The following is a 26,247-nucleotide window of genomic DNA, read 5'->3' as shown; positions in this document are numbered from 1 at the left end:
GCTAACGTTGGTGCGTCTGTCCTCCCAGGGGATTTGCAGTCTATATATTAAGATCATGAAGGCAGTTAAATCACCCCCAATATCTTTAGAAGATATTGGGGGTGATTCATCGAGGCTGCGTTGGCCTTATGGAGCCTGGCTATTGGTGGGCGAGGGGAAGAGATTTGGGGATAAAATGTCACACCCCTGTCTCCGGCCTGCAATTGCACCGAGATAGTCTTTGCGCCGGTCATGGAGCAACAGAAAATCTCCTGGATCGCGCAGTCTCGGCACACCGGGCAGCTCAGAATATTCCAAAGCTCGGACCTTCAGTTTCCAGCACTATCCTGTGCATCTAGCTTTAATTCCCAGGCCTGTGAGCTGCACAAGAATTCCTGCAAGGAGGGGCAGGGAGGGAGGGGGTGGGGCAGGGGTGGGGGGAGAGGGGTGTCACTGTACATCCCAGATCTCACAGAGCAGCGGGGTGAACTTGTGGTCATTGATCCTCCAGGACATCAGCATGTCAGCGTGGTGATGGTTAAAAGTCCTGAGCTCGGTCAGTCTCCCCAACAGGCGGGCAAAGTGCTGGGGGTCCCCCGGGTGGTTGAGTTTGCAGTACTTCTGCAGGATGTCCAGTAAAGGCTCCTGCAACCGGTCAATGGCATCCCGATTCTTCACAAAAGAACGATCTGTACCCAAAAGAAAGCAGATTATCAAATGCAGCCGTTTAACCTTGTACTCCCAAAGCAAGCGCTCTACTCGGAACTCCTTCACGGCAAACGAGCCCAAAGGTGGGCAGAGGAGACGTTACAAGGACCACCCTCAAAACCTCGCTGATAAAGTGCAACGTCCCCACTGACACCTGGGAGTCCCTGACCAAAGACTGCCCGAAGTGGAGGAAGTGCATCCGGGAGGGCGCTGAGCACCTCGAGTCTCGTCGCCGAGAGCATGCAGAAAACCAGTGCAGGCAGCGGAAGGAGCGTGCGGTAAACCAGACTCCCCACCCTCCCTTTCCCTCAACCACTATCTGTCCCACCTGTGACAAGGACTGTGGTTCTCGTATTGGACTGCTCAGCCACCTAAGGATTAATTTCTGTACATTAAAGTCGCTATATAATGCGAGTTGTTTTCGTAATATCAAACACATCAGTCGTCAAATATGTAAGGCCTGAGTTTGCAGTGGGAGGCTTCCCGCGGTGAATTGCACCTGATCCGCAAATAAAATCCACGCCTACCTGGTGCCTCGGGATCCATGGAGACTCGCGCTCTTGGGCCTGCGGGCGTATGCCTGCGTAGAGGCCCACGTACCCCGGGGGGTGCAAGCGGGTCGCAAGCGCCCCTGGGATCACATGGGCCGGCCCAACCAATGAAAGAAAGGGTTCCCCCAGCAGAATTGTTAATGAAGAGAGCCCTCAAAACCAGACTCTCCCGAGTCCACCCCGGGACCTTAATGATCACGTGGAAACCCGGCGACACCGGCAGAACATGTACCACGATCGCGCGGCTGTTTCACGTGACATTGATGTTAACGGCCCTGTGTTTGTCCTGAATTACGGTCATGGTCCCAAGTGGGTTGCTGGCACTGTTTTGGCCAAGGAAGGGGAAAGGGTGTTGATAATCAAACTGTTAAATGGCCAAACGTGCAGAAAGCATTTAGATCAGACCAAATTGCGATTTACTGACAACCAAGAACGACTTGAAGAGGACATCACCATCGACGATCCACCAACACACACCCAGCGAGCAATCGACCTCGCTGTCAATCACGAGGATGAACCCACCGTTCCTGACAGTCCGGTCAGACCAGCCGCAGTGCAGTGCAGCAATAGTCCAACCAACTCACACACGCCAGGGTTTGAACTTAGACGATCAACCAGGGAGCGAAGGACTCCGGATCGCCTCAACTTGTAAATAACTTGTACTGAAGACTTTAGGGGGGGGAGGGGGCGGGGGGGAGTGATGTTATGTATGTAACCATGTAATACTTGCCACCAGAGGGCGTGACTGTTGGAGTCCTAATGGCCACCTGCACACACGTGCAGGGCCAGTATAAAAGGTTGGCTGCCATGTTGTTTAGGCACTCTGGAGTTGTAATAAAGAAGACTAAGGTCACACTAAGTTTAGCTCACAGTACTCAGCCTCGTGGAGTTCTTCTATACACACTTTTGACTCAGCCTGGATTTTTGTGATATATATGTATATATAGACAGATAGATAGATGGGCCACCAATACTGAATGTCGCCAAGAACACCACCTACCTGGGGATAGAATGGTGATAGCTGTTAAAAGACTGTATTCTTCCTGTGTCATCTTCAATTCCCCGATACTCCGATAGAAGTTAAACATTGGTGTGATATACTCCTCAGCTATGCCTATTAAACATAAAAATGATGTTTGATTACAATCCATCACAACCACTTCATTGACTAACCAAGTATTTAACACTAACTGTAAAATACAGAAGCGATATACAAGACTAAAGCAAAATCATTTGCTCGAAATGTACCAGGATAAACCACGTACCAAGTCCCACTCACCCATCACCCCTGCATTCGCTGACCTACATGGGTCAGTTTCAAGGACACCCTCAAAGCCTCCTTGAAAAAATGCAACATCCCCATCGACTCTTGGGAATCCCTGGCCCCAGGCCGCTCAAAGTGGAGGAGAAGCATCCGGGAAGGCACCGAACACCTCGAGCCTCTTCGCCGGGAGCAGGCAGACCCAAGGGATGGGGGAGGGGGAGAGGGAGAGAGAGGGATGGGGAGGGGGAGAGAGAGGGATGGGGGAGGGGAGAGAGAGAGATGGGGAGGGGGAGAGAGAGAGATGGGGAGGGGGAAGAGAGTGGTGGGGGAGGGGAGAGAGAGGGATGGGGAGGGGGAGAGAGTGGTGGGGGAGGGGAGAGAGAGGGATGGGGAGGGGGAGAGAGTGGTGGGGGAGGGGAGAGAGAGAAATGGGGAGGGGGAGAGAGAGAGATGAAGAGGGGGAGAGAGAGAGATAGGGATGGGGAGGGGGAGAGAGTGGTGGGGGAGGGGAGAGAGAGAGATGGGGAGGGGGAGAGAGATGGGGAGGGGGAGAGAGAGAGATGGGGGAGGGGGAGAGAGAGGGATGGGGGAGGGGGACAGAAGGGTGGGGGAGGTGGAGAGAGAGAGAGGGATGGGGAGGGGAGAGAGAGGTGGGTGAGGGGGGAGAGAGAGGGATGGGTGAGTGGGAGAGAGGGATGGGGGGGGAGAGAGAGGTATGGGGAGGAGGAGAGAGGGGTGGTGGAGGTGGCGAGAGAGAGATGGGGAGGGGGAGAGAGGGGTGGGGGCGGGGGAGAGAGGGGTGGGGGCGGGGGGAAGAGAGAGGGATGGGGGGAAGAGAGAGGGATGGGGGGAAGAGAGAGGGATGGGGAGGGGGAGAGAGGGATGGGGAGGGGGAGAGAGGGATAGAGAGGGGGAGAGAGGGATGGAGGAGGGGGAGAGAGGGATGGGGGAGGGGAAGAGAGGGATGGGGAGGGGGAAGAGAGGGATGGTGGAGGGGGAAGAGAGGGGGTGAGGGGGAAGAGAGGGATGGGGGAGGGGGAAGAGAGGGATGGGGGAGGGGGAAGAGAGGGATGGGGGAGGGGGAGAGAGGGATGGGGGAGGGGGAGAGAGGGATGGGGGAGGGGGAAGAGAGGGATGGGGGAGGGGGAAGAGAGGGATGGGGAGGGGGAGAGAGTGATGGGGAGGGGGAGAGAGGGATGGGGGAGGGGGAAGAAAGGAATGGGGGAGGGGGAGAGAGGGATGGGGGAGGGGGAGAGAGGGATGGGGGAGGGGGAGAGAGGGATGGGGAGGGGGAGAGAGGGATGGGGGAGGGGGAGAGAGAGGGATGGGGGAGGGGGAGAGAGAGGGATGGGGGAGGGGGAGAGAGAGGGATGGGGGAGGGGGAGAGAGGGGGATGGGGAGGGGGGAGAGAGGGATGGGGGAGGGGGAGAGAGAGGGATGGGGAGGGGGAGAGAGAGGGATGGGGGAGGGGGGAGAGAGAGGGATGGGGAGGGGGAGAGAGAGGGATGGGGGAGGGGGAGAGTGGGATGGGGGAGGGGGAGAGAGAGAGGGATGGGGAGGGGAGAGAGAGAGGTGGGGGAGGGGGAGAAGAGTGATGGGGAGGGGGAGAGAGGGGTGGGGGAGGTGGAGAGAGAGAGGGATGGGGAGGAGGAGGAGAGGGATGGGGGAGGGGGAGAGAGAGGGATGGGGAGGGGGAGAGAGAGGGATGGGGAGGGGGAGAGAGAGGGATGGGGAGGGGGAGAGAGAGGGATGGGGGAGGGGGGAGAGAGAGGGATGGGGAGGGGAGAGAGAGGGATGGGGAGGGGAGAGTGGGATGGGGGAGGGGAGAGAGAGAGGGATGGGGAGGGGAGAGAGAGAGGTGGGGGAGGGGGAGAGAGAGTGATGGGGAGGGGGAGAGAGGGGTGGGGGAGGTGGAGAGAGAGAGGGATGGGGAGGAGGAGAGAGGGATGGGGGAGGGGGAGAGAGAGGGATGGGGAGGAGGAGAGAGGGATGGGGGAGGGGGAGCGAGGGGTGGTGGAGTGGAAGAGAGAGGTATGGGGGAGGGGGAGAGAGAGGGATGGGGAGGGGGAGAGAGAGGGATGGGGAGGGGGAGAGAGAGGGTTCGGGGAGGCTTTGGGGAGCAGGAGGGGTGGAGGAGGGTACAAATTGCAACTATTTAAGAGAAATGAAAAGAAAGCAGGCCCGACACTGAAGACTGGGGGGATCCACTGCTTGTCGGGAGTCCATAACTAGAGGTCATCAATATAAGGCAGTCACTAATAAACCCAATAGGAAATTCAGGAGAAACCTCTTTACCCAGAGTGGGGTGAGAATGTGGAACCGCTGCCACAGGGAGTAGTTGAGGTGAATAGTATCGATGCATTTAAGGGGAAGTTGGATAAACACAGGAGGGAGAAAGGCCCAATTTTGCCCCCGATGAGTATAAAATGTAGCTTCTCACCAGCTGGCACTGCTCGCAGTTTGCGACTGTCACCACTAGGTGGAGGTGCCACCTGTCATTTAGCCGTTTCACAGCTGAACCTCGGAGATTATAGCGGAGCTTTTATACAATTATTTTTTTAAATTAAATTCCATCTTTGCAGAGGCAAAAATCATTAAAAAAAAACTTTTATTGACGGTGAAATTAGAAGACTACGCGGCTGACTAGCGGCAGAGAAGCAAATAAGCCACAAGGTCGCTACCATCACGAGAAATATTTGCCCAATAATGGCCCGGATGTCACAGGCCTTTCACCACGTTTGCACAGTGTACACAGTGGTACGGGCCCACAGGTTCTGGGCCTCCCATGCGCTGCGCATGCCCGAAAACCCGGAACTTGCGATCCGTCAGGTTTCAGTTTGACCCATCGTCCACAGGCACAGGCAATGGAACTCCGCTGGCAGGGAGCAAGCGTAGGGCCTTCTGTTACCCGCGGATGGCAAACAGAAATATTAATAGAACATTTTTTCAATAAGAGGCTGGAGTGAGAGTGGAGTGAGACTGGAGTGAGAGTGGAGTGGTGCGGAGTGAGAGTGAAGTGAGACTGGAGTGGTGCGGAGTGAGAGTGGGGTGCGACAGGAGTGAGACTGGAGTGAGAGTGGAGTGGTGCGGAGTGAGAGTGGAGTGAGACTGGAGTGGTGCGGAGTGAGAGTGGAGTGGTGCGGAGTGAGAGTGGAGTGAGACTGGAGTGAGAGTGGAGTGGTGCGGAGTGAGAGTGGAGTGAGACTGGAGTGTGACTGGAGTGAGACTGGAGTGAGACTGGAGTGGTGCGGAGTGAGAGTGGAGTGAGACTGGAGTGGTGCGGAGTGAGAGTGGAGTGAGACTGGAGTGAGACTGGAGTGAGAGTGGAGTGGTGCGGAGTGAGAGTGGAGTGAGACTGGAGTGGTGCGGAGTGAGAATGGAGTGCGACTGGAGTGAGACTGGAGTGAGACTGGAGTGGTGCGGAGTGAGAGTGGAGTGAGACTGGAGTGGTGCGGAGTGAGACTGGAGTGAGAGTGGAGAGAGAGTGGAGAGGTGCGGAGTGAGAGTGGAGTGAGACTGGAGTGGTGCGGAGTGAGAGTGGAGTGCGACTGGAGTGAGAGTGGAGTGGTGCGGAGTGAGATTACATCCTCCTGGGAGTCCTGCACTGCGTCACGCTGGGGTTGGGTCGGGTCGAGAGCTGTGACTGCAGATTTATGCGACAGCTTCCAGCGTCTGTGGAAGTAAAGGCAAACTGACCGGACACTGCTGCAGCATTTCAGCCGTAATGTGATGGGAGGACACAAAATATAATTTCTTGCTATAATTACTGGTTGCCATCTCATATTCACTCCTCCCCAACAGAGTGATCCCCTCTCTAACCACTCTCAGCGAAAGTCTATAATTGGAGATTAAGAGATGTTTGATTCGGCAATGTGAGGATGATATGGCCATAAATGCCACACTCTACTACAACAACAACAACTTGTATTTATATAGCGCCTTTAATGTAGCAAACCGTCCCAGGGCGCTTCACAGGAGCGTTAAAAATCAAAAATTTGACACCGAGCCACATGAGGAGAAATTAGCGCAGGTGAGCAAAAGCTTGGCCAAAGAGGGAAGTTTTAAGGAGCGTCGTAAAGGAGGTAGAGAGGCGGAGAGGTTTAGGGAGGGAGTTCCAGAGCTTGGGGCCCAGGCAGCAGACGGCACGGCCACCAATGGCGGAGCGATGGAAATCGCGGATGCTCAAGAGGGCAGAATTGGAGGGGCGCAGAGATCTCGGGGGGGGGGGGGGTGGTTGTGGGGCTGGAGGAGGTTACAGAGATAGGGAGGGGCGAGGCCATTGAGGGAATGTTCCCTCCAATTCCTTTTGGCACTGCGCGGCCCCTTTAAGGTGCCACTCTGGCCATTGAAAATGCTGTGCCTGCACAGTACACCAGCTGCACCAATTCCCTGGAGCGTGTCAGCGCAGCCCACAGGGAACGCTGCATGGAGGGATTGGAAAAGAATAGCAGCAACTTGCATTTATGTAGCGCCTTTAACGTAGTAAAATGTCCCAAGGCGCTTCACAGGAGCATTATCAAACAAAACAAATACATTTGACACTGAGCCACACAGGTGACCCAATTCTTTGGTCAAAGAGGTAGGTGTAAGGAGCATTTTGAAGGAGGAAAGAGAGGTAAAGAGGAGGAGAGATTTAGGCTGGGAGTTCCAGAGCTTGGGGCCCAGGCAACAGAAGGCACGGCCACCAATGGTTGAGGGATCAGGGATGCTCAAGAGGGCAGAATTAGAGGAGCGTAGACATCTCGGAGGTTGGGGGGGGGGTGGTGGGGGGCTTGTGGGGCTGGAGGGGATTACAGAGATAGGGAGGGGCTAGGCAATGGAGGGATTTGAAAACAAGGATGAGAATTTTAAAATCGAGGCATTGCTTAACCGGGAGCCAATGCAGGTCAGCGAGCACAGGGTGATGGGTGAGCAGGATTTGGTGCGAGTTAGGACACAGATTGCCGAGTTTTGGATGACCTCAAGTTTACATAGGGTAGAATGTAGGAGGCCAGCCAGGAGTGCATTGGAATAGCCAAGTCTAGAGGTAACAAAGGCAGGGATGAGGGTTTCAGCAGCAGGTGAGCCGAGGCAGGGGCGGAGACGGGTGATGTTACGGAGGCGATCTTAGTTATGGCGCGGATATATGGTCAGAAACTCATTTCAGGGTCCAATATGACATCAAGGTTGCGAACAGTCTGGTTCACCCTCAGATTGATGCTAGGGAGAGGGATGGAGTCAGTGGCTGGGGAACGCAGTTTGTGGCGGGCACCAAAGACAATGGCTTCGGTCTTCCCAATATTTAATTGGAGAATATTTCTGCCCATTCAGAACTGGATGCCGGACAAGCAGTCTGACAATTTAGAGACCGTGGAGGGGGCGAGAGAAGTGGTGGTGAGGTAGAGCTGGGTGTCGTCAGCGTACGTGTGGAAACTGACGCCGTGTTTTCGGATGATGTCGCCAAGGGGCAACATGTAGATGAGAAACAGGAGGGGGCCAAGGATAGATCAGTGGGAGACACCAGAGGGAATGATGCGGGAGTGGGAAGAGAAGCTGTTGCAGGAGATTTTCTGGCTATGATTAGATAGATAAGAATGGAACCAGGCGAGTGCAGTCCCACCCAGCTGGACGATGGTGGAGAGGTGTTGGAGGAGGATGGAGTGGGTCAACCGTGTCAAAGGCTGCAGACAGGTTCAGAAGGACGAGGATTATACAAAACAGCACGTGATAGCAGGTAAGAAAAAAAATCCCATTTGCACGATCTAATTGAATGGCGGAAGAAGCTCGAGGGGCTGAATGGTCTCCTCCTATTCCTGTGGATGACAAACTATTGACTGGTATCAGGTGAAATTTCTTCCAACATTTTACCAGTTTCCCTTTCTCTGATTGTTGCCGATGAGTTAATGGTTAATGAGGAAAATATCTGAATCACAGAATGATACAGTGCCCGCACAAGTGTGTATTGTATCGCTGATTAAAGCTCGCTTAAAACAAAGGAAGAATTTGAAAGTTGGGGACTTCACAGTACAGATGATTCCATTGAGGAGCTGATATCGACAGAAATCCTCCATCTCAACAAACGATGAATGAACAAAAGTTTCATGTTTTGAAATTCTTTCAAGTTCACCATATCTATTATTATTATGTGGGCGTAAATGCCTGGCAAAAAAAAACCCGTCAATTTATACTTCCTCTACAAATAGATAGAGTTATAAAAGTTGCCCTTTATTTAATCTTAAAATCTGCATGTGAATAAAGTCTTCTATAGAAAGGGCAGCATCAGACACGAACCATTCATCTCACAGACTATCAAGAATTCATTATAGGCTCTTGTATAATCTGAGACACACAAATGAATTATCCATGAGAATGGCCTTAAGTTAAAAAGTTGCTCGATGACAATGTGAAGGATTTGTGTGTACAGTCCCAGCACAAACCTCTCAGTTATCACACCAAGACTGTCACACCTTGACAATGGGGCCAGTTGATATTTACGCCCCTCAGTGTCTGAATTAAATCAGAATTATCTTCCCATTGCACCTGGGGGTGTCATTTCTTCAACAGTGGCATTTGAAACGGCCATTCTCCTCCGAAGTGCACTTCAATCTTTAAAGAATTCACACATACATCTGGAAATGACAAGCTGAAGATTCAATATTAGGGGGCGGCGTCAAGATCAGCTGGTCGTGGAAGAAGATTCAAAACCTTGCTTCGCCTCAAGACACATAAAGTGAGTGCCAAAGACTTCAGCCCTTAATCCAGGCCGACATAATCCAGGGGCAGTACTGAGGGAGCGCCGCACTGTCGGAGGGGCAGTACTGAGGGAGCGCCGCACTGTCGGAGGGGCAGTACTGAGGGAGTGACGCACTGTCGGAGGGGCAGTACTGAGGGAGTGCCGCACTGTCGGAGGGGCAGTACTGAAGGAGCGCCGCACTGTCGGAGGGGCAGTACTGAGGGAGCGCCGCACTGTCGGAGGGGCAATACTGAGGGAGTGCCGCACTGTCGGAGGGGCAGTACTGAGGGAGTGCCGCACTGTCGGAGGGGCAGTACTGAGGGAGTGCCGCACTGTCGGAGGGGCAATACTGAGGGAGTGCCGCACTGTCGGAGGGGCAATACTGAGGGAGTGCCGCACTGTCGGAGGGGCAGTACTGAAGGAGCACCGCACTGTCGGAGGGGCAGTACTGAGGGAGCGCTGCACTGTCGGAGGGGCAGTACTGAGGGAGCGCCGCACTGTCGGAGGGGCAGTACTGAGGGAGTGCCGCACTGTCGGAGGGGCAGTACTGAAGGAGCGCCGCACTGTCGGAGGGGCAGTACTGAGGGAGCGCTGCACTGTGGGAGGGCTAGTACAGAGGGAGCGCCGCACTGTGAGAGGGGTAGTACAGAGGGAGCGCCGCACTGTGGGAGGGGCAGTACAGAGGGAGCGCCGCACTGTCGGAGGGGCAGTACTGAGGGAGCGCCGCACTGTCGGAAGAGCAGTACTGAAGGAGCGCCGCACTGTCGGAGGGGCAGTACTGAGGGAGCGCCGCACTGTCGGAGGGGCAGTACTGAGGGAGTGCCGCACTGTGGGAGGGGCAGTACTGAGGGAGCGCCGCACTGTGGGAGGGGCAGTACTGAGGGAGTGCTGCACTGTCGGAGGTGCCGACTTTTGGCTGAGATGTTAAACCGAAGCCCTGTCTGCTCTCTCAGGTGGATGTCAAAGAGCCCACGGCACTGTTATGAACAAGATTGGGGAGATTTCTCCCTGGTGTCCTGGGCCAATATTTATCCATGAACCAACATCACTAAGAGCAGATTATCTGGTCTTTATATACTACCTGGATTTTAGAAGAATGAGAGGGAATTAGATAAATATTTGAAACAGAACCATTTGCAGAGATGTGGGGAAAGAGCAGGGGGGAGAGGGACTAATTGGAGAAAGAGCCGGTATAGGCACGATGGGCCGAATGGCCTCCTCCTGCGCTGTAAAATTATATGATTCTACAGCAGTCACCATAACCTTTCCCGAGCAACTGAGGAAGGGCATTCATTGTTGCTCACATCCTGAAGACAAATTTATAAAAAGAAAGCCTTATATTTCTATCGCGTCTTTCACAGTCTCAAGACACCCCAAAGTGCTTTACAGCCAATGAAGTACTTTTTGAAGTGTAGTCACTGTTGCACTGTAGGAAATGTGGCAGCTAATTTGTACACAGCAAGACCCCACAAAAGCAATGTGATAATGACCAGGTATTCTGTTTTTGTTATGTTGATTGAAGGATAAATATTGGCCCCAGCACACCGGGGATAACTCCTCTGCTCTTCTTCAAAAAATGCCATGGGATCTTTTACATCCACCTGAGAGAGCAGACGGGGCCTCGGCTTAATGTCTCATCCAAACGACGGCACCTCTGACAGTGCAACACTCCCCCAGTACTGCCCCTCCAACAGTGCGGCTCTCCCTCAGTACTGCCCCTCCGACAGTGCGGCTCTCCCTCAGTACTGCCCCTCCGACAATGTGGCTCTCCCTCAGTACTGCCCCTCCGACAGTGCGGCGCTCCCTCAGTACTTCACTGGAGTGTCAGCCTGGATTTTGTGCTCATGTATTTGGATTGGGACTTGAACCCAGCACCTTGTGACTCAGAGGCGAGAGAGAGTGCTGCCCACTGAGCCACAGCTGCCTTGTGCAAATTGAACTCTGCCTTTCAAGCCCCTCAGTTGAAAAATGTTTTTGCAAATTAATGTGATTCATTTCCGATATCAAAACTCTTAAAACTACATCAAAACGATGTAGTTTTAAGCTCTGGCCACAAGGTGGCTCTGTGGTGGTAGTTTCTGAAGCCTCTTTCCCAACTCGATATTGCACACTTCAGCCATCACTGACCTTCCCTCGATCAGAAGGGCAGAAGTGGGGATGTTCGCTGATGACTGCACAGTGTTCAGTTCCACTCACAACTCCTCAGATAATGAGGCAGTCCGTGTCTGCATGCAGCAAGACCTGGACAACATCCAGGCTTGGGCTGATAACTAACATTCAATTCATGCAAGTGCCAGGCAATGACTATCTCCAACAATAGAACATCTAACCACCTCCACTTCATCTTTAACGGTATTGCTATCGCCGAATCCCCCACCATCAACATCCTCATAATGACCAGCCACATAAACACTGTGGCAACAAGAGCGGGTCAGAGGCTGGGTATTCAGCGGCGAGTGTCTCACCTCCTGACTCCCCAAAGCCTTTCCACCATCTACAAGGCACAAGTCAGGAGTGTGATGGAATACTCTCCACTTGCCTGGATGAGTGCAGCTCCAACAACACTCAAGAAGCTCGACACCATCCAGGACAAAGCAGCCCGCTTGATCGGCCCCCCATCCACCACCTTCAACACTCACTCCCTCCACCACCGGCGCCCCCTGGCTGCAGTGTGCACCATCTACAAGATGCACTGCAGCAACTCGCCAAGGCTTCTTCAACAGCACCTCCCAAACCTGTGAGCTCTACCACCTAGAAGGCGCTTTGAGACGTCTGCTATCGTGAGAGGTACTATATAAATGTAAGTCTTTCTTTCATGGTGGGCTTCTCTACAATTGTTAACGATGAAGAGGCCCAGTGTGAGCAGTATCTGTCGGATCGCGATTGGCTTCAGTCGGTAATCTTCTCTTTTGTTCTTAATCATCTTTTCTTCTATTTATAATCCAGTCTTTTCTCCTCCCTGCCCTCCGCAATTTTATTATCAATTTCTTCTGTAGCTACCCTGACAGCAGAGGATGGCAGAGATTGATAATTACTTCAGACTGTGGCCCAGTTTTGATATGTAACAAACTAAATCGTCTACAAGATGCACTGCAGCAACTCGCCAAGGCTTCTTCGGCAGCACCTCCCAAACCCGCGACCTCTACCACCTAGAAGGACAAGGGCAGCAGGCACATGGGAACACCATCACCTCCACGTTCCCCTCCAAGTCACACACCATCCCGACTTGGAAATATATCGGCCGTTCCTTCATCGTCGCTGGGTCACAATCCTGGAACTCCCTCCCTAACAGCACTGTGGGAGCACCTTCACCACACGGACTGCAGCGGTTTAAGGCAGCTCACCACCACCTTCTCAAGGGCAATTAGGGATGGGCAATAAAAAAATAAAAAAATAAAAAAATGCTGGTCTTACCCATATCCCAGGAATGAATAGACAGAAATAACAGTGAATCATGATATTGTGGTAGTATTGAATCTTAATGTCACAGTATCATGAAATCGTGGTAACACTTCAACATGGAATCATAGTATCAGTGCTTTACAGTAGTGTCATAAATCACGGTGCCAAGCTATCATTATTTAATTACTCAAACCAACTGGGAAAAGAAGACATTCACCCTGACTGTTTTCTGGGGAATGGCTGGTTATGAGTGAGAAAGAAAAAATATATAGTGCCTTTCACAACCCAAGGGTGTCTCGAAGCACTTTACAGCCAATGAAATAGTTTGTGTAGTCACTGTTGTAAGGTAGGAAAGGTGGGAGAGTTTTTCATTTCTGGGATGTGGGTGTCGCTGGCAAGGCCGGCATTTATTGCCCATCCCTAATTGCCCCTTGAGAAGGTGGTGGTGAGCCGCCGCCTTGAACCGCTGCAGTCCGTGTGGTGAAGGTGCTCCCACAGTGCTGTTAGGGAGGGAGTTCCAGGATTGTGACCCAGCGACGATGAAGGAACGGCCGATATATTTCCAAGTCAGGATGGCGTGTGACTTGGAGGGGAACGTGGAGGTGGTGGTGTTCCCGTGCGCCTGCTACCCTTGTCCTTGTCGCTGGTGGAGGTCGCGGGTAAATTGTTTCAGGGAGGGGGGTTAGGAGGCTTTATCGGACGGAGGATTGAATGCTGACGAATGCATTGGAAACATCCTCAACCTCCAACCCATCCCCCGTCAACCTGCATCAAGGAGCGTGTGTGTGGGATCACTTAATCTCGATTTCATTACCTTTTCAGTCACTCAGCACTCTGCAGCGCAAATGTAAACCACATCTTCAAACAAAGAGAAATCTAACGCCGATCTCACAGCTGATCCTGCCTGCATTCTGTGCCAATGACACAAGTACGGAATGGTACAATACTGCCCGGTTAAATATTTATCTTTTCTGAGACCGGGTTTCAAACTACAGCATCTATTATTCATGTCCTCGTTTGCTCAAAGCCTAGCCTGGTCGCTGGGTTTGGTTTCCCTCGGCTGTTCGGAATGAACACAGCAGAACAATAAAGCATAGTGCTGGAAATAAATTCCAAAGAGCAATTTAATATACCCAATATTGCCGCAATGAGGCCAGCAAGGATTGGTCGACTTGTGCAGGGAAAGAAATCCAAGGATTTTCGTAGGTTGGGCATTGAAAACATTTCTAGGAACACAGGAACAGAGGCGGCCATTCAGCCAATCAATGAGATCGAGTCTGACCTGTGTCCTAACTCCAGCCACCCGCCTTGGCTCCGTATAGAATCATAGAATGAGACGGCACATGAGGAGGCCAGAATTCCGATGTGCTGTTGGCTAGCAAAAATCTATCCATCTCAGAATTAAAATGATTGATTGAGCGAACATCTCCTGCTTTGTGTGGGAGAGAGTTCCACACGACTGCCACCCTTTGCGTGAAAAATTGTTTCCGAACTTCTCTCCTGAAGGGCCTGGCTCTGATTTTAAGGCTGTGTACCCTTGTCGTGCACTCCCCCACCAGCAGAAAATGGTTGCTCCCTATCCAGCCGACCAATTCAATTCAAAATCCTAGAAACCCCAACATTGTGAATGAATTTTTTTCGGGTGCGATACAAAGAAATGCAAGTGACTTTCTGCAAAGACCAGGCTGATTGTCTAATTATACGCTCTACATTCCTGAAAACTCCAGAACGTGATTGGACCGTATTATGTATTCATGATTGTAGTGACAATTCATCTGCGGGTCAAATGGCATTTAGCCGAAAGTTCTCGGTGTCTGAACGAGCAAAGGGTTCATGGTGGGAATCACAGAACGGTTACAGCATGGAAGGGGGCCATTCGGCCCATCGAGCCCGTGCCGGCTCTTTGCAAGAGCACCTCTGCTAGTCCCACTCCCCCGCCCTTTCCCCGTAGCCCTGCTAATTATTTTCCTTCAGGTACTTATCCAATTCCCTTTTGAAAGCCACGATTGAGTCTGCCTCCACCACCCTCTCAGGCCGTGCATTCCAGATCCTAACCACTCGCTGCGTAAAAACGTTTTTCCTCATGTCGCCTTTGGTTCTTTTGCCAATCACCTTAAATCTGTGTCCTCTGGTTCTCGACCCTTCCGCCAATGGGAACAGTTTCTCTCTATCTACTCTGTCCAGAGCCCTCATGACTTTGAACACCTCGATCAAATCTCCTCTCCAAACCTTCTCTGCTCCAAGGAGATCATCCCCAGCTGCTCCAGTCTATCCTTCTTCTCAGGCAGTGTCTCGGAGTCGAGGATGACTTGCTTCCACACTAATGAGGTCCAAGCTGATTGATGAGACCAATGCGTGACCTACAGTCTCTGTCACAGGTGGGGCAGATGGTAGTCGGAGGGACGGGTGGGTGGGGTGCTTGGGTTGTCGTGCGCTCCTTCCACTGTTTGCGCTTGGTTTCCGCGTGCTCCCGGCGAAGAGACTCAGGTCTTCGCCGCCTTCCCGGATGCTCTTCCACCACTTTGAGCGGTCTTGGGCCAGGGATTCCCAAGAGTCGGTGGGGATGTTGCATTTTTTTCAAGGAGGCTTTGAGGGTGCCCTTGAAGCATTTCCTCTGCCCTCCTGAGGCTCGCTCATAGCTGGGAGTAGAGCACTTGCTTCGGGAGTCTAGTGTCAGGCATGCGGACAATGTGGCCCGCCCACCAGAGCTGATCGAGCGTGATCAGTGCGTCAATGCTGGGGATGTTGGCCTGAGCGAGAACACTGACTTTGGTGAGCCTATCCTGCCAATGGATTTGCAGGATCTTGCGAAGGCAGCGTTGGTAGTACTTCTCCAGTGCTTTGAGGTGCCTGCTTTACGTAGTCCATGTCTCTGAAGCATATAGGAGGGTGGGTATCACTACTGCTCTGTAGACCATGAGCTTGGTGCTGGGTTTGAGATCCTGGTTTTCAAACACTCTTTTCCTCAGGCGGCCGAAGGCTGCACTGGCGCACTGAATGCGGTATTGGACCTAGCTATCGATGTCCGCACTTGCTGACAGTCGGCTCCCGAGGTAAGGAAAATGGTCCACATTTTCCAAGGTCTTGTCATGGATCTTGATTACCGGGGATCAGTACTGTGTGGCAGGGGCAGGTTGGTAAGGAAGACACAAATAACCTTCCGGAAATACTAGGGATTCAAGGGTGTAGCGAAAAGGAGGAACTGAAGGAAATCCTTAGGAAATTGTGTTAGGGAAATTGATGGGATTGAAGGCTGATAAATCCCCAGGGCCTGATAGGCTGCATCCCAGAGTACTTAAGGAAGTGGCCCTAGAAATAGTGGATGCATTGGTGATCATTTTCCAACATTCTATTGACTCTGGATCAGTTCCTATGGACTGGAGGGTAGCTAATGTAACACCACTTTTTAAAAAAGGAGTGAGCGAGAAAACAGGGAATTATAGACGGATTAGCCTGACATCAGTGGTGGAGAACATGTTGGAATCAATTATTAAAGATGAAATAGCAGCACATTTGGAAAGCAGTGACAGGATCGGTCCAAGTCAGCATGGATTTATGAAAGGGAATTCATGCTTGACAAATCTTCTAGAATTTTTTGAGGATGTAACATGTAGAGTGGACAAGGGAGAACCAGTGGATGTGGTGTATTTGGATTTTCAAAAGGCTTTTGACAAGGTCCCAAGAGATTAGTGTGCAAAATTAAAGCATATGGTATTGGGGGTAATGTATTGACATGGATAGAGAACTGATTGGCAGACAGGAAGCAGAGAGTCGGAATAAACAGGTCCTTTTCAGAATGGCAGACAGTGACCAGTGGTGTGCCGCTGGGTTCAGTGCTGGGACCCCAGCTATTTACAATATACATCAACGATTTAGATGAAGGAATTGAATGTAATATCTCCAAGTTTGCAAATGACACTAAGTTGGGTGGCGGTGTGAGCTGTGAGGATAATGCTAAGAGACTGCAGGGTGACTTGGACAGGTTAGGTGAGTGGACAAATGCATGGCGGATGCAGTATGATGTGGATAAATGTGAGGTTATCCACTTTGGTGGCAAAAACAGGAAGGCAGAATATTATCTGAATGGTGACAGATTAGGAAAAGGGGAGGTGCAACGAGACCTGGGTGTCATGGTACATCAGTCATTGAAGTTTGGCATACAGGTACAGCAGGCGGTGAAGGCGGCAAATGGCATGTTGGCCTTCATAGCTAGGGGATTTGAGTATAGGAGCAGGGAAGTCTTACTGCAGTTGTACAGAGCTTTGGTGAGGCCACACCTGGAATATTGTGTTCAGTTTTGGTTTCCTAATCTGAGGAAGGACGTTCTTGCTATTGAGGGAGTACAGTGAAGGTTCATCAGATTGATTCCCGGGATGGCAGGACTGACATATGAGGAGAGACTGGATCAACTGGGCTTGTATCCACTGGAGTTTAGAAGAATGAGAGGGGATCTCATAGAAACATTAAAAATTCTGACGGGACTGGACAGGTTAGAGGCAGGAAGAATGTTCCCGATGTTGGGGAGTTCCAGAACCAGGGGTAACAGTCTAAGGATAAGGGGTAAGCCATTTAGGACTGAAATATGGAGAAACTTCTTCATTCAGAGAGTGGTTAACCTTGGAATTCTCTACCGCAGAGAGTTGTTGAGGCCAGTTCGTTAGATATATTCAAAAGGGAGTTAGATATGGCCCTTACGGCCAAAGGGATCAAGGGGTATGGAGAGAAAGCAGGAAAGGGGTACTGAGGTTGAATGATCAGCCATGATTTTATTGAATGGCGATGCAGGCTCGAAGGGCCCAAATGGCCAACTCCTGCAACTATTTTCTATGTTTCTATGTAGAGGGGCAGTCTATCCCTGTAACTGAAGTCCCTCATTCCTGGAATCACTCTCGTAAACCTTTCCTGCACTCTCTCTAAGGCTTTCACATCCTTAAATCTCCTCTCAAGACTTTTACATGTAAATAGGCAAATAGTAAAGACACACAATAAGAAGAAAATAAAATGCGCTGTGAATTATTGTATAGAAATGTAGCACAATTACTGGGATGGCAGTTAATTGACTGACGTTAGTAATGCAGGTGATCTGTGGGGGGGCCAACGTCTCTACACAACAATCCATTACACTCAAGTAAATGTGTGTGTTTAATGTCGTTTGACAGCCCACTCTCCATTCTCGAAACAGGGGCAGTGATAGGACCCCTCAACGGGGGAAACTGCAAAGGGTCCCGGGTGGGTCCAGTCCCCCGTTACCAGTTGCATCGGTCGGTCAGCGCGCCGGTTGAGTGGATTTTCCCCGCCATCGGCGGAGGCAAGGCTGCACTCGGGTCTGCGTGACCTGTGCAACCACGCAGTCAGGCGACGCCAGGGTCTACTGTACAGCGCTCCCTCAGCACCGCACTGGGAGTGTCAGCCTAGGTTTATGTGCTCAGGTCCTTGGAGTGGGACTTGAACCCACAACCTTCTGACTCTGAAGCTCGAGAGAGAGGGAGCTACTAACTGAGCCTTAGACATTCACAATGGCCTCCTTCTGTGCTGTAAATAGCTCTGAGGTTCAGACCTCCCCTTCAATGTAATTAGGTGCTATATAACAGTAAGCTATTCTTGCATCAAGCACATTAGGCATTTAAACAAGAAGGGCACCAATTGTACTTCCTATCCCGATATGGGCCCCTGTGTGTGTGTTTGTTGTACATACCGCTGTGACGGATTCGATCTTCCAGCAATTCACTTTGTTGACAAGGGATTTTCCTGCTGAATATTTGGGCAGAACGGAGGAACATGGCTTCGACAGCAGAACCTTTCAGCAGGGCAATCTGATCCTCATGGTCCAGCATCTGAAAGCCTGCAGAGAGAGCAGAGCCAGAGTTACTATATGGCTCAGAGACGTGGACCACATGCAGCAGACATCTCAAAGCACTGGAGAAGTACCACCAGCGCTGCCTCTGCAAGATCCTGAAAATCCACTGGGAGGACAGACGCACAGTCAGTGTTCTCGATCAGGCCAACATCCCCAGCATCGAAGCACTGACCACACTCGACCAGCTCCGTTGGGCGGGCCACATTGTTCGCATACCTGACACAAGACTGCAAAAGCAAGCGCTCTACTCGGAACTCCTACGTGGCCAGTGAGCCCCAGGTGGGCAGAGGAAACGTTACAAGGATACCCTCAATGCCTCCTTGATAAAATGCAACATCCCCACCCAACACCTGGGAGTCCCTGGCCCAAGACCGCCCTAAGTGGAGGAAGAGCATCCGGGAGGGCGCTGAGCACCTCGAGTCTCGTCGCCGAGAGCTTACAGAAACCAAGCGCAGGCAGCGGAAGGAGCGTGTGGCAAACCTGTCCCACCCACCCTTTCCCTCAACCACTGTCTGTCCCACCTGTGACAGAGACTGTAATTCCCGTATTGGACTGCACAGCCACCTGAGAACTCACTTTTAGAGTGGAAGCAAGACTTCCTCGATTCCGAGGGACTGCCTATGATGATGATGACCCCCAACATCTTGGCCACCTGCGTCAATTCTTATTGTAGTATCTCAGTGAGCGAGTGGTCAATCTATGGGACAGGCTCCTGAGGGAGATGGTGGAAGCAGTTAGTGTTGATTCATTCCGATGTGAATTCGATAGATTTCTTTCAGAAAATACCATTTGGGGACACAGTATCTGAGTAAATGGGGACGTGCCGTGTGGTGAGTGCCGCGACCTCGGGGGGGGGGCGCGGGGGAGCAGAGGCTTTGGACCTGTGGTTCCCAAAGCTCTCCCCCAACTGGGGGTTTTCCTCACCTCATGTCTGGGTCTGTGGTAGACTCATTGCTGGAGATTGGTCAACAACTCCATTATCGTTGGATCGTGGGACTCCCAGGGTGGGAGAAGGTGAACTGGATGGACCTGGGTCTTTTTTCATCCGGCAATTCCTATTTTCCACTGTGGGACATTACATTCCCCAACCAATAGGAAGTTGCTGACAGAGCTGCTCCTCAGCCTCTCCCTGTGCTGCTCCACACTCGGCCTCTCCTACGAGAGCAAGTGAAGACAGCTTAACTCAACTGCTCCTTCCTTCTTCAACTCTGGGTGAAAAAGCTCTTGGTTTCTGCAAATATTTCTTCTCATCGTATTCAAGAACTCGTCATATCGAGAACAAGGTGCAACTAGTTCACCAACGTCCCTTCAGGGAAGGAAACCTGCCGCCCTTATCCGGTCTGGGCCTATACATGACTCCAGATCCACACCAACATGGCTAAAGCTTACCTGCCCTCTGAAATGGCCCAGCGAACCACTCAGTTGTATCAAAACCACGACAAAGAAGAAGTCCCACGACCACCTTCTCATGGACAATAAATGCCGGCCTTGCCAATGACACACCCTGCCCGAGAATGAACAGAGCTGACAAACCAAGTCACTTACCGGGCAGCTTTTTGGTGAATTCCACAAGCACTTGCACGTGGCTCGTGGCCGTTTCGGTGAGGAGCAAGAAGTTTTCCTCGGCACTACACCGCTGCTGCAGCTGCAGGAACACAAAGCACTGTCACTTGTGGGCTCCAAAGTTACTGTTACTGCACACAGGGCGGCGAAATCCCCAGGGCCGTCACACACATTCTGTTAAAGGTTGGACTTCTGAATACATTGAAGCTTGGGTCAGAGATAGGGCTATAACACTATAGGGTCACTGTACCTACACTGGGAGAGGGCTATAACACTATAGGGTCACTGTACCTACACTGGGAGAGGGCTATAACACTATAGGGTCACTGTACCTACACTGGGAGAGGGCTATAACACTATAGGGTCACTGTACCTACACTGGGAGAGAGCTATAACACTATAGGGTCACTGTACCTACACTGGGAGAGGGCTATAACACTATAGGGTCACTGTACCCACACTGGGAGAGAGCTATAACACTATAGGGTCACTGTACCTACACTGGGAGAGGGCTATAACACTATAGGGTCACTGTACCTACACTAGGAGAGGGCTATAACGCTATAGGGTCACTGTACCTACACTGGGAGAGGGCTATAACACTATAGGGTCACTGTACCTACACTGGGAGAGGGCTATAACACTATAGGGTCACTGTACCTACACTGGGAGAGGGCTATAATACCACAGGGTCACTGTACCCACACTGGGAGAGGGCTATAACACTATAGGGTCACTCTGTGCCCACACTGGGAGAGGGCTATAACACTATAGGGTCACTGTACCTACACTGGGAGAGGGGAGAGGGCTATAACACTATAGGGTCACTGTACCTACACTGGGAGAGGGCTATAACACTATAGGGTCACTGTACCCACACTGGGAGAGGGCTATAACGCTATAGGGTCACTGTACCTACACTGGGAGAGGGGAGAGGGCTATAACACTATAGGGTCACTGTACCTACACTGGGAGAGGGCTATAACACTATAGGGTCACTGTACCCACACTGGGAGAGGGCTATAACATTATAGGGTCACTGTACCCACACTGGGAGAGGGCTATAACATTATAGGGTCACTGTACCCACATTGGGAGAGGGCTATAACACTATAGGGTCACTGTACCCACACTGGGAGAGGGGAGAGGGCTATAACACTATAGGGTCACTGTACCCACACTGGGAGAGGGCTATAACACTATAGGGTCACTGTACCCACACTGGGAGAGGGCTATAATACTATAGGGTCACTGTACCCACACTGGGAGAGGGCTATAACACTATAGGGTCACTGTACCCACACTGGGAGAGGGCTATAACACTATAGGGTCACTGTACCCTCACTGGGAGAGGGGAGAGGGCTATAACACTATAGGGTCACTGTACCCTCACTGCCAACTTCACTACAACAAGTGACTGTGCTAAAGTGAGATCACGCTCACAGGAACAGAGTGCGTTGATAACTCTTAATATTCCAGTAAAATGCGGTTATTTGGTTGCTAAGAAAGTCAGACAGACTTGTATTTCTATAGCGCCTTTCAACACCACCGGACATCCCAAAGCTCGTTACAGACAATGAAGAAATTTTTGAAGAGCATCCACTGTTGTAATGTAGGAAACGCACCTTGCATTTTGAAATGAAACACATTTGAAAATAAAATGGGGCATGGGTAAAACCACAAGGGAGCTGAAGGTGCATGGCTAGCCTGTGATTGTGCTCACAGGTGGCCTCCAACACTGGCAGTCCCCGGGGAGCTGGCGGGGTCAGTGGGAGGTGTACCTCATCAGCAAGAAGGCAGAACCACTACAGGACCAGCTTTGACATCTGCTTGTTCCGTGCCATTCCAATTCGACCAGACACCCGCCCATGGAGCAAGGTGTGTTACTCAGGATCGCTGCACTGTCGGAGGGGCAGTACTGAGGGAGTACTGCACTGTCGGAGGGGCAGTACTGAGGGAGTACTGTCGGAGAGGGGGTACTGAGGGAGTGCTGCACTGTCGGAGGGGCAGTACTGAGGGAGTGCTGCGCTGTCGGAGGGGCAGTACTGAGGGAGTGCTGTCGGAGAGGGGGTACTGAGGGAGTGCTGCACTGTCGGAGGGGCAGTACTGAGGGAGTGCTGCACTGTCGGAGGGGCAGTACTGAGGGAGTACTGCACTGTCAGAGAGGGGGTACTGAGGGAGTGCTGCGCTGTCGGAGAGGGGGTACTGAGGGAGTGCTGCACTGTCGGAGGGGCAGTACTGAGGGAGTGCTGCATTGTCGGAGGGGCAGTACTGAGGGAGTGCTGCACTGTCGGAGGGGCAGTACTGAGGGAGCGCTGCACTGTCGGAGGGGCAGTACTGAGGGAGTGCTGCACTGTCGGAGGGGCAGTACTGAAGGAGTGCCGCACTGTCGGAGGGGCAGTACTGAGGGAGTGCCGCACTGTCGGAGGGGCAGTACTGAGGGTGTGCCGCACTGTCGGAGGGTCGGTACTGAGGCAGTGCTGCATTTTCGGAGGGTCGGTACTGAGGGAGTGCTGCACTGTCGGAGGGCCGGTACTGAGGGAGTGCTGCACTGTCGGAGGGCCAGTACTGAGGGAGTGCTGCACTGTCAGAGGGGCAGTACTGAGGGTGTGCCGCACTGTCGGAGGGGCAGTACTGAGGGTGTGCGGCACTGTCAGAGGGTCGGTACTGAGGGAGTATTGCATTGTCGGAGGGGCAGTACTGAGGGAGTGCTGCATTGTCGGAGGGGCAGTACTGAGGGAGCGCTGCACTGTCGGAGGGGCAGTACTGAGGGAGTGCTGCATTGTCGGAGGGGCAGTACTGAGGGAGTGCTGCATTGTCGGAGGGGCAGTACTGAGGGAGTGCTGCACTGTCGGAGGGGCAGTACTGAGGGAGTACTGTCGGAGAGGGGGTACTGAGGGAGTGCTGCACTGTCGGAGGGGCAGTACTGAGGGAGTGCTGCACTGTCGGAGGGGCAGTACTGAGGGAGTACTGCACTGTCAGAGAGGGGTTACTGATGGAGTGCTGCACTGTCGGAGAGGGGGTACTGAGGGAGTGCTGCACTGTCGGAGGGGCAGTACTGAGGGAGTGCTGCACTGTCGGAGGGGCAGTACTGAGGGAGTGCTGCACTGTCGGAGGGGCAGTACTGAGGGAGCGCTGCACTGTCGGAGGGGCAGTACTGAGGGAGTGCTGCACTGTCGGAGGGGCAGTACTGAGGGAGTGCTGCACTGTCGGAGGGGCAGTACTGAGGGAGTGCCGCACTGTCGGAGGGGCAGTACTGAGGGAGTGCCGCACTGTCGGAGGGGCAGTACTGAGGGAGTGCCGCACTGTCGGAGGGGCAGTACTGAGGGAGTGCCGCACTGTCGGAGGGGCAGTACTGAGGGAGTGCCGCACTGTCGGAGGGGCAGTACTGAGGGAGTGCCGCACTGTCGGAGGGGCAGTACTGAGGGTGTGCTGCACTGTCAGAGGGTCGGTACTGAGGGAGTGCTGCATTATCGGAGGGGCAGTACTGAGGGAGCGCTGCACTGTCGGAGGGGCAGTACTGAGGGAGTGCTGCACTGTCGGAGGGGCAGTACTGAGGGAGCGCTGCACTGTCGGAGGGGCAGTACTGAGGGAGCGCCGCACTGTCGGAGGGGCAGTACTGAGAGAGCGCCGCACTGTCGGAGGGGCAGTACTGAGGGAGTGCTGCACTGTCGGAGGGGCAGTACTGAGGGAGTGCTGCACTGTCGGAGGCGCCGTCATCATCATCATCATAGGCGGTCCCTCGAACAAGGATGACTTGCTTCCACACCAAAAGAGATGAGTTCACATATGTTTCAATGAAGGACCCGATATTCCAGTCCTGAACTCCAGGGGTGGAAGATGCCTGTGCGTGGACCTTTTTAAACGTGTGGTGACCGTTGCACATCATTCACCGCACGGGCTTGACAGAGTTAGGTTTTTGTCCAGTGGCAAGGGTAAACCAGGAGGCCTGGCGACCAGCTCAGCTACACGGACCTAGAGCGCACACATATCGCAGTGTGGGCTGGCCCGTGCTGCCCCTGGGCCCTCGGCTCTTCTGGGCCCCGTACCAGAGAGGCAGTACTGAGGGAGTGCTACACTGTTGGAGGAACTGTCTTTCAGATGAGACATAAAGCCGAGGCCCCGTCTGCCCCCTCAGGTGGATGTAAAAGATCCTATGGCACTATTTTGAAGAGCAGGGGAGTTATACCCGGTGTCCTGGCCAATATTTATCCCTCAATCAACATTTCAAAACAGATTATCTGGTCATTATCACATTGCTGTTTGTGGGAGCTTGCTGTGGGCAAATTGGCTGCCGCATTTCCCACATTACAACAGTGTCTGCACTTGAAAAGTACTTCATTGGCTGTAAGGTGCTTTGGGACGTTCAGTGGTCAGGGAAGGCGCTATAGAAATGCAAGTCTTCTTTATTTAAGCTGGCTGGCAAGTTGGTCGATGTAACAAAAAGCGAATACACTTCAAAACAGTAAAAGTCCCACTGGTCGGCCTTTGGGAGGCCACGAGGATGTGAGGGTGCTAGGTAACGCCAGGTACCTTCTTTCAACACTTACCAGTTTCTTGGTCACCTCCTGTGGGACTCGATATTTGGAGAATGCATCCAGGATGTGCATCAGGAGGTCCTGCTGCTTCTGTGTGAACTCGACTTTCTGCTGGGGTGACACAAAGAGTGATACACAAATCAAAACCATAACTCAAACCTTAAACAAAGAATGATTTCGGTTCGTCTGGACGTTGCCACAGTGCAGATTCTGGGCTCCAGTAACAAGAGCAATTGGGGACGTGCCGTGTGGTGAGTGCAGCGATCTCGGGGGGGGGGGGGGAACAGGGGACGTTGGACCTGTGGTTCCCGAAGCTCTCCCCCACTGGGAGTTTTCCTCACCTCCTGTCTGGGTCTGTTATAGACTCATTGATGGAGCTCGATCGCTGTGATTGGTCAACAACTCCATTCTCGTTGGATCATGAGACTACCAGGGATGGTTAAACTAGACGGACCGCGGTCATTTACATTTAGCAATTCCTATCTTCCTCGTTCATCTGCTTTAAAAGGACCGTGTGTGATAAAACGATGCGTTACTTATAATGGTAGTTATTCGTGAAAATGTCGCACAAAGGGTGGTAGAACTGTGGAACTCTCTCCCACAAGAAGCAATGGATGCGAGCACAATTAATCATTATACATATCAGATATATAGATTACTGTTGGACAAGGGTATAAAGGGATATGGAGCCAAGGCAGGTGGATGGAGTTAGATCGCAGATCAGCCGTGATCTCATTGAACAGGCTCGAGGGGCTGAATGGCCTCCTGTTCCTAATGTAACAGGCTCGAGGGGCTAAATGGCCTCCTCCTGTTCTTTTGTAACAGGCTCGAGGGGGGCTGAATGGCCTCCTCCTATTCCTGTGTAACAGGCTCGAGAGGCTGAATGGCCTCCTCCTGTTCCTTTGTCACAGGCTCAAGGGGCTGAATGGCCTCCTCCTGTTCCCAATGTAAAAGGCTCGAGGGGCTGAATGGCCTCCTCCTGTTCCTGTGTAACAGGCTCGAGAGGCTGAATGGCCTCCTCCTGTTCCTGTGTAACAGGCTCGAGGACCTGAATGGCCTCCTTCTGTTCCTGTGTAACAGGCTCAAGGGGCTGAATGGCCTCCTCATGTTCTCGTGTAACAGGCTTGAGGACCTGAATGGCCTCCTCCTGTTCCTGTGTAACAGGCTTGAGGGGCTGAATGGCCTCCTCCTGTCCCTGTGTTCCAATGAGGAAGTCAAAATGGATCCGTTTGGGAAATGTCATGAATACAACCCGGGTGTCAATAAAGTCAGGACAGGAGTTAAATCCTGAGACCCTAACGGCAGTGGGCGGAGATGGGACGGCCTACGCCTGGGCCTCACCGAGTGATGGTGAAGTAACATGGCTACAGCCTCCTGCCGCCAGAATCCCGCTCCCACCCGTAATGTGAGCACATGTGAGCATGCTCACAGGTTTGTAGAGCTGTTGCATTGTGAGTGGCTTAGCCAGTCACGTGATGTTCTCAATAAAACCCCAGTCAGTTGGGTTTGGGGGATCCATGATGGGGCAGGTGGTTGTGAGCCCTGGTGGATGAACTGGTAATGTGTAATGCGATGGTTAAACCTTTGCTAATAAACCAACTAGTTCTCAATAGCAATGTGTTGCTATGAATTCCTAAGCAAAGAGCCCAAGGAGCAAATACATTGCACATGCC

General features: G+C 52.4%; 1 protein-coding gene across 1 annotated transcript in view; it reads right to left on the bottom strand.

The window, feature by feature from the left end:
• Positions 1-429: 429 nt before the first annotated feature.
• Positions 430-26,247, bottom strand: part of nr1h4 (nuclear receptor subfamily 1, group H, member 4) — a 75,974-nt gene continuing 50,156 nt past the window's right edge. Inside the window, exons 5-9 of the mRNA XM_070901555.1 lie at positions 24,587-24,685; positions 20,019-20,118; positions 18,312-18,458; positions 2,239-2,352; positions 430-668 (exon numbers count right to left, since the gene is read on the bottom strand). Coding sequence (XP_070757656.1) covers positions 430-668; positions 2,239-2,352; positions 18,312-18,458; positions 20,019-20,118; positions 24,587-24,685 — 699 coding nt within the window. The remainder of the gene's footprint in view (positions 669-2,238; positions 2,353-18,311; positions 18,459-20,018; positions 20,119-24,586; positions 24,686-26,247) is intronic.

The sequence above is a fragment of the Pristiophorus japonicus genome, chromosome 15, assembly GCF_044704955.1.
Source record: "Pristiophorus japonicus isolate sPriJap1 chromosome 15, sPriJap1.hap1, whole genome shotgun sequence".
Lineage (NCBI taxonomy): Eukaryota > Metazoa > Chordata > Chondrichthyes > Pristiophoridae > Pristiophorus > Pristiophorus japonicus.
The sequence above is the reverse complement of the archived record's forward strand: the minus strand, read 5'-3'. Positions and strand labels throughout refer to the sequence as shown.